The sequence below is a fragment of the Triticum urartu genome, unplaced genomic scaffold, assembly GCF_003073215.2.
Source record: "Triticum urartu cultivar G1812 unplaced genomic scaffold, Tu2.1 TuUngrouped_contig_4290, whole genome shotgun sequence".
NCBI classification, from domain to species: Eukaryota; Viridiplantae; Streptophyta; class Magnoliopsida; order Poales; family Poaceae; genus Triticum; species Triticum urartu.
Genome location: NW_024114867.1, coordinates 1,829 through 8,796, shown reverse-complemented (window position 1 = coordinate 8,796; position 6,968 = coordinate 1,829). Strand labels below are relative to the sequence as shown.

Genomic DNA, 6,968 nt, shown 5'->3' with positions numbered 1-6,968 from the left:
ATCCTTCGCCCACCACTGTGAGGACGTCTATCGTCATGCTGTCGAGGCACGTATGACCCACTCCTTGGGGGAGGCATGGGCACTCGACGACGATCATCGTGATCGAGTCGGTGATCATACTGCTCGCGGTTTCTGTACTGATCTCGCCGGTCCTCACGTCCTTCACGCCTCGGGGGTGATCTCGGGCTGTGAGCCAACTGGACTGTGTCTGCAACCACGGATCTGCTATGGATTCTATTCCGCGACTGAGAAACTGTTGTATTCTGCTCTCCCGCCGCACGGAGCAAAGCCCGAATCTGCACCAAACCTCGACCAGCTTTTGACTGGGAAGGTTGGATTGACTCCGCTATTCGGGCCGCAGCTGCGAGATTCTAGATCGAAGTTCGGTATACCTGAGTCGGAGGCGGAAAAAGTTGGCGTCGACTGGACTCGGGGATACGCTGCCGAGCACGCTCGTCGAGTGCACGCTGGAGGTTCTCCAGTCGAGTGCGCTCGGCCAAGCTGGCCAGGCGCGCCTCCTCCAAGGCCTGGGCCTCGGAGGTTTCTCCAACGATAGGAGTGTGAAGCGCATCCATGTTCCGGCGGCGAAGTTCTTCCCTTCGCTGCGAAGAGAGGGGTTTGGGGCAGTACTCTTCGTGAACACGCGACAGATCACCGTCCCCATCGCCTCCGTCTTCACGGGTGAAGCCAGGAGGACTGCGTGGTCCATTGACCATCAAAACTTCTGCCGCGGGGTCGCTGCTGTCGCACTCGGATGCAGTCTCTACGGGGCCATTCGAACAGGCCGTAGAGAGTTTGGTCGGGCTCGATTGCCGCAACTTAGGGGGTGGCCGACTAGCGAGCCACCGCATGCCTCACCCACCGCTGAAGCCTCGATCGACCGGAGCGCTTGCTCCGGCGGGCTGCAGGGAGGGTCGTCAGCACAGGAGTAGCGCCTCGACGTCAAGTGGCGCTTCTTGGAGCCAAGCGGAGTCGTCGGCGACGAATACGAGCGCACCGAGACGGATCTCGCGGCCCTCGACCAAACCTCCGCCCGAGACCATGTTGATGGGGATCGGAAAAATCGCAACTTCTCCAACAAGTCGCTAAGACACCGGCCCCATGGTGGGCGCCAACTGTCGTGGTTCTAAATCTGACAGTAGAATAGGGGGTAGGGTTGTAGAGGCAAGATTCTAGCTATGGAGGAGTTGTACACGCGAGTTTTACGAGTTCAGGCCCTTCTCGGAGGAAGTAACAGCCCTACGTCTCGGAGCCCGGAGGCGGTCGACTGGATTATATGCGTGTGTGTTACAGGGGGTGCGAACCCTTGTGCCTGTGGAGGGGGTGGCTTATATAGAGTGCGCCAAGACCCCAGCCAGCCCACGACACAGAGGGTTTAAGGTACATTGAAGAGAGAACGTTACTGGTAACGCCCACATTAAAGTGCTGTAAATTTCAATTAAGTCTAAGTAAATGCTCGACCGTTGCATATGCAGAGTGGCTTTAGCTCTTCTGCCCGTCGAGTGACTTCTGGGACGGTCGAGTGATATCGATTCTTCCGAGTGGAACATTTCCGGTCGAGTGGATGATGATACCCTTTGGATGATCCTGGCTTTAGGGTGTTGTCCTAGGGGAGGATGTCTAGGTCAGGTCTATGACCCTACCCTAGGTACGTAGCTTTATCCGCTGGCGCTTCAGTATCCGTCCCTGTATAGTATTGTTCAACGACGTGATGCTCTTGTGGCAACGATTATGCAGTCCATCCCCCTTAATATTCAATTTAGGAGGACGCTAGTTGGCAACCAGTGGGAAGCGTGGCTTCATCTGGTGAGTAGACTGATGGAGGTTCAGCTGTCTTATCAGCCCGATCAGTTGTGTTGGAAGCTCACTAGGTCTGGAGAGTTCACTGTTAAATCGATGTATATCGATATCATCAACTCTAGCGCCATTCCTAGTTCCCAATATGTTTGAAAAGTAAAAGTTCCTTTGAAAATTAAAGTGTTTATGTGGTTTGTACATAAACAAGTCATATTAATAAAGGATAACTTGGTAAAGTACAATTGGACAGGATTTACTAGGTGTAGTTTTTGTGATCGGGATGAAACCATCAAACACCTTTTCTTTGATTGCCCGTTGGCCAAAGTTTTGTGGTAGACGGTGCACATTGCCTTTAACATTACTCCTCCAAATTCTGTCAATACGTTATTTGGAACGTGGCTTGTTGGAATAGAGTCCGAAACAACTAGACACATTCGCGTAGGAGTATGTGCTTTGTTGTGGGCAATTTGGAACTGCAGAAATGATTTGACTTTTAATAGAACAATAAATATTCATTTTATGCAGGTTATATTCCGAGCCACTGCGTTGATCCATATATGGTCGTTACTCACTCCGACGGAGGCTAGGGAGCGTTTGGTTACTGGACCTATCCGATGGAAGATGGTAGCACGGGATATCTTCAACCGGTTTGGATGACGGTCATGTAATAGGATAGACGATTAGTTTGCCTATTGTTGTTATGCTAGCCGGTTGTGGCCTTTTGGCTTTTGGTTTTTGGCGTTGTGACTCTTTGTGAGCTGGCCATTACTTTGTTTCAGACTATAAGACTCTGTTGGACCTATTTATTTATCTATAAAGATGGCCGTATGCATCGTTCTGATGCAGAGGCCGGAGAATCTCTTTTTAAGAAAAATCTCCTATATTGCTCAAAATAGTATGTGTAATAATCTCTTTCCACACGCGTCTCCTTTGCCGGCCTCCTTTTGCTTTGCTTTGCTCTCCTCTCTACGTACTACACTCTCGTCTCTTCCTCTCTACAAAATCGTTCCCTAGCTACCTTTACTTCTTCTCGAGGCTACCAGCCAGCAGAATCGAATTCCTCCCCGTATCGTCGTCGCCGTCGCCGTCGCTCCACCGTTGCCAAGAACGGCAAGCTCTCTCCGGTAAGCCTCCTCCTCCTCCTCCCGTCTCCTACCTATTTTCGTCATCCTATCCATCTCTGTATCTTGGGTGGGAGAGCACAGCACATCTCTGCGTAGCGCATAGCAGCAAAATCTCCATTCACCTTTTTAATATTGTGTTTTCCTCCGGAATCTTCCATGGTTTTTAGATATATTTTTCCTTCCAATATGGAATGTATTGCCTTTATACTCCAGCCTCGGATCATTGGAGAAAAACTAGTTTTACTCCACCTGAATTTTCTTGAATATTGGTCGGTCAGTACTGTTATTGGGCAGCTCCAGTTCACAACGCCATCGATCGGCGTCATTGTAGCTGTCATTTTCCCGAAGTATCTAGTGACCACTGTGATGAAATTTCTAGACGAGCCTTGTATAATCTGTTAGGTGTCTCTTCCTGAAGTCTCTGGTGGAACCGTACGTCTGTCTGGAAGCGCCCGAAAGGATTTTGGAAATAACTAACTGCGTGTGGGGTCGCACTCACATAGTGGGAACGGGCTTGTAGATGTGCAACGGCAGTGACATCTGAATCGACGCCTGTATGTTTTCTTTGGTTCATTTGTGTTCTTTGTCTGAATCTGTAAACTCAACTACTTACCTGTTGCATTCAGAGTTCCACTGGTGTTGCTGCTGACCAGGCCCAGCTAGATGGCAGAAGTAGTAGAAGTACACAAGGTAAATCTAGTAATTAAGTTCAGTACCATCTGACTATATTGATCAATCCATCATTTTTTTTGTCAAACTGGTGCCCCCTGAAGAGGGCAAACCCATTTTATTAACACCCTAAACAGTGTCCTCAAAATCTGTTACTTTTATGCTGCCCGATTTTCTCTGACAAAACTAGATATGGATATCAGTCAACTACTATACGTCCATGACTTGCTGTGTTACTAATTCGGTTGGGTGCAGGATTGGGTCGGGTCATTCCCCTCCGGGAAAAAGATAACGGTTGTTTTTGTCATAGGTATTCCTTCTTCTAGACTAATACAGTTGTCCCTGATATGTCCTGCTTAACTCCTTGAGCTGATCAGTCCATTGCTTATACTGCTGGTGCAGGAGGGCCAGGCAGTGGCAAAGGCACTCAGTGTGCTAAGATTGTGAGTCAGTTTGGGTTCACCCATCTGAGTGCTGGCGATCTTCTTCGCGAAGAAGTTAAATCTGATACCGAGCAAGGGTATAACAACCTAGTCCCTATTCGTGTAAATGAACTCTATGCTGTAGTCATTGTCTCGGTATCTTTCTAATGCCTACCCTTTTTTATTAGTGCAATGATCAAGAATCTCATGCATGAAGGAAAGCTTGTGCCTTCTGAGATCATCGTCAGGCTACTGTTAAAGGCCATGCTTGCAAGTGGAAATGATAAGTTTCTTATTGATGGATTTCCGCGAAATGAAGAAAACCGCGAAGCATACGAGAAGATTGTAAGAATGCTTCTATGTACTTATGATAGTGCCAAAAGAAGTTGGAACCCTTGTTGTATGCTTCACACATATACATTTGTGTATCAGGTTAAGATAGAACCTGAGTTCGCATTACTGATTGACTGCTCAAGGGAAGAGATGGAGCGGCGCATTCTACATCGAAACCAGGTTTTGTGCTTGTGTTTCCTTATGCCCAACTTGTCTCGTTTGATTAACATGTGTCGCTCAATTTGGTTGTCTTCAGGGAAGAGATGATGACAACATGGAAACCATTCATCGGCGGTTCGAAGTTTTTCAGCAATCAACTCTGCCTGTTATTCAGCACTATGAGAAAATGGGAAAGCTTCGAAGGGTACTTTAATAGCTGAAATTATAATTCTATAATACATATAGTAGAGTAAATAGAATATAGCAAACTGAATCTCATACATGCCTATAAGATTCCAAGCCAATATGTATATCCGTTATTCAAGAATCTAGAAAACTGAATCTCATCTTATTTTCAGAGAAATAGTTATGTTGATTTTCAGCTTCGATTTTTGTGAGCCCAAAACACATTTGAAGTTTTCAATACCGACATAGTTATACGAAGTTCGTACACTGTGAAGATTATGATAATGTAGATGCAATAATAAGAAATGTTCTTGTTTTGGTGACATCATGTGGGTTTTTATGAGAATTGTGACTTGTGAGGTTGCTTCCTGTCCTGCCCCCTCAGGTTGATGGTGACAGGCAGCCAGACATGGTGTTCGAAGACGTGAAGGCCATCTTCGCGCAACTAAACACTCAGGTTATATCCATTGTTGCATCTTGTAGTTATTAATTTTGAAATAAATCATGGGATCGGCGTTTACGGTTTACCCGCGTCTTACTCTGGCGTCTTTGGTAGGCAAACGAAGGCAGCAACGTAAGCAGAGCACAAATTAATCCATTCAAGCGTTGGTTTCTCGACCTTTTCTGCAGTAAGCAACTGTTTCATGATTGTTCCTGTGGTTCAGACAATTGATTTGAGTAGCTTCAGTCCGGTTACTTGAAATTTATATATTCAGTCTGCAACCATGCTCGATCATGTTCATTGTTCGACATGATTGACACCAGGTGTATGTTTGACCTTCAGGTTGCTTCGATTTGCAAGACAGAAGGAACTGACCATCTTCTACAGAGATGATTAATTAGTGTGGCGCCCTTCAGTCCTGGATCAAGAATTCAAGATGGAGCAGCAAGCAGGTACAGCAAAAGAAACCGTTAGTGTTCTGATGTGTTCATCCGGTGTGTTGTGTTGTGAGCTCGATTGAGCTGTGTGCATTTCATCGTGTAAACATTTTAACAAAAGAGAACCCCGTCCAGCTGCAGTTTGTTACTGAATTTGATCGTGTAAACATGTTTGTTAACAAAGAAACGCAGGCTTTGTCCTTCTACGAGCGACAGGGAGACAGATCACGTACCAAACCTAAAGATTACTAGACATATCAGAAAGGACTTCCGACCCGAGGGCGTGTGGGTGTTCTATTTATAACTGCTGGTGCGGCGCCTCCACGCCGGCGACTGTGGCAGCGGCGTAATGCGGCGGCTCAGCCTGCACGCCGGCGTGCTGCAGCGGCAGCAGCTGCTGCTGCTGCTGCTGCTGCATGCTCCTGTACGCGATGCAGTCGCTCACCTTCTTGACGTAGCTCTCCGCCATCCAGCCCAGGCTGACGAGCTGCTCGATGGCGACGCCGGCAAGGCCCTGGCGGCGGCCGGCCAGGGCGTCGTGGAGGAGCAGCGTGGTCTCGAGCTGGCGGTTGTCGCGCTGCGCCCTGCGCAGCTGCTCCTGGATCTTGGCGATGCGCTCCCGGACGTAGTCCTCCCCGTCCATCTTCTTCTTGCACTGGTCCAGCTCCGGCATGGCCCTGAAGCGGTCGATGACGCGCATCGCCTCCGGGACCGACGGGTACACCTCCGGCGGGGAGGCCCCGCCCTCGCGGTACATGATGTAGCACGTGTCCACGCCGCACAGCACCGACAGCTCCCCGGCCTTCTTCTTGATCCCCATGTCGCGCTTCCTCGCCGTCGCCTTCCGGGTCGGGTCGCTCGCGATGTACTCGATGGCCACCTTCTTGCGAGCCATGGACGTCGACGCCGGTCGCCGCGAGGAAGAAGGCGGTGTAGGAATCGAGGTGAAATATATGGTTGGCCTGCTGCGGCTTGGGAGACAACGGAATGGCGGTCTTATAGTGGAGTATCGACTGGAGGGATCGCTGCCATCGACGTGATTGGAAAGGGATTATTCTGACAGATATGAGGATCGCTTGAATTAGTGCCGGTTAATGCGTAGTTAGCTACAGCATATCTTCTGACCTATCGTGTCTGCTGAATGATCATAGGCAGATGTCAATCTGAACACAACGTTCAGCCCATCTCGTGAGGAAAACATAGGAAGTACATGTGGGTCCACCTCGTGAGGAAAACACGGAGAGACGATTGCGAGGCGATCGCTGTCGAGAGCTAGGCTTAGGGTTTTCCGCGCTGGTGGTGAGGCTACCGGTGGTGCGTGAAGGGGTGACGGCGTCCCCAAACACGCGGATCGGCGTGGATCTGACTCTGCTGTGGACGTGCCATGGCGGACAGGATG

The 6,968-nt window shown here is 49.1% G+C and overlaps 2 protein-coding genes across 3 annotated transcripts; one reads left to right on the top strand and one right to left on the bottom strand.

Annotated features, from left to right (window-relative positions):
* The first annotated feature begins 2,719 nt into the window (after nucleotides 1-2,719).
* LOC125527616 (UMP-CMP kinase 1-like) lies at nucleotides 2,720-5,743 on the top strand. 2 transcript variants are annotated; one of them, XM_048692129.1, is made up of 11 exons: nucleotides 2,720-2,921; nucleotides 3,324-3,475; nucleotides 3,548-3,611; nucleotides 3,846-3,900; nucleotides 3,993-4,110; nucleotides 4,201-4,357; nucleotides 4,445-4,525; nucleotides 4,602-4,709; nucleotides 5,076-5,147; nucleotides 5,247-5,319; nucleotides 5,475-5,743. In XM_048692129.1, exons 3-11 carry the CDS (start codon nucleotides 3,585-3,587, stop codon nucleotides 5,504-5,506), a joined length of 723 nt encoding a protein of 240 aa, XP_048548086.1. In that variant the 5' UTR covers nucleotides 2,720-2,921; nucleotides 3,324-3,475; nucleotides 3,548-3,584; the 3' UTR covers nucleotides 5,507-5,743. The 2 variants fall into 2 exon arrangements, with proteins under 2 accessions (XP_048548086.1, XP_048548085.1); XM_048692128.1 differs by lacking the exon at nucleotides 3,324-3,475 and having other exon boundaries at nucleotides 2,721-2,921; nucleotides 5,475-5,741.
* Nucleotides 5,744-5,848: 105 nt separating this feature from the next.
* On the bottom strand, nucleotides 5,849-6,514 carry LOC125527617 (agamous-like MADS-box protein AGL80). The gene has a single exon (XM_048692130.1). The coding sequence runs from the start codon at nucleotides 6,462-6,464 to the stop codon at nucleotides 5,868-5,870; it is 597 nt and encodes a 198-aa protein (XP_048548087.1). The 5' UTR covers nucleotides 6,465-6,514; the 3' UTR covers nucleotides 5,849-5,867.
* Nucleotides 6,515-6,968: the final 454 nt, after the last annotated feature.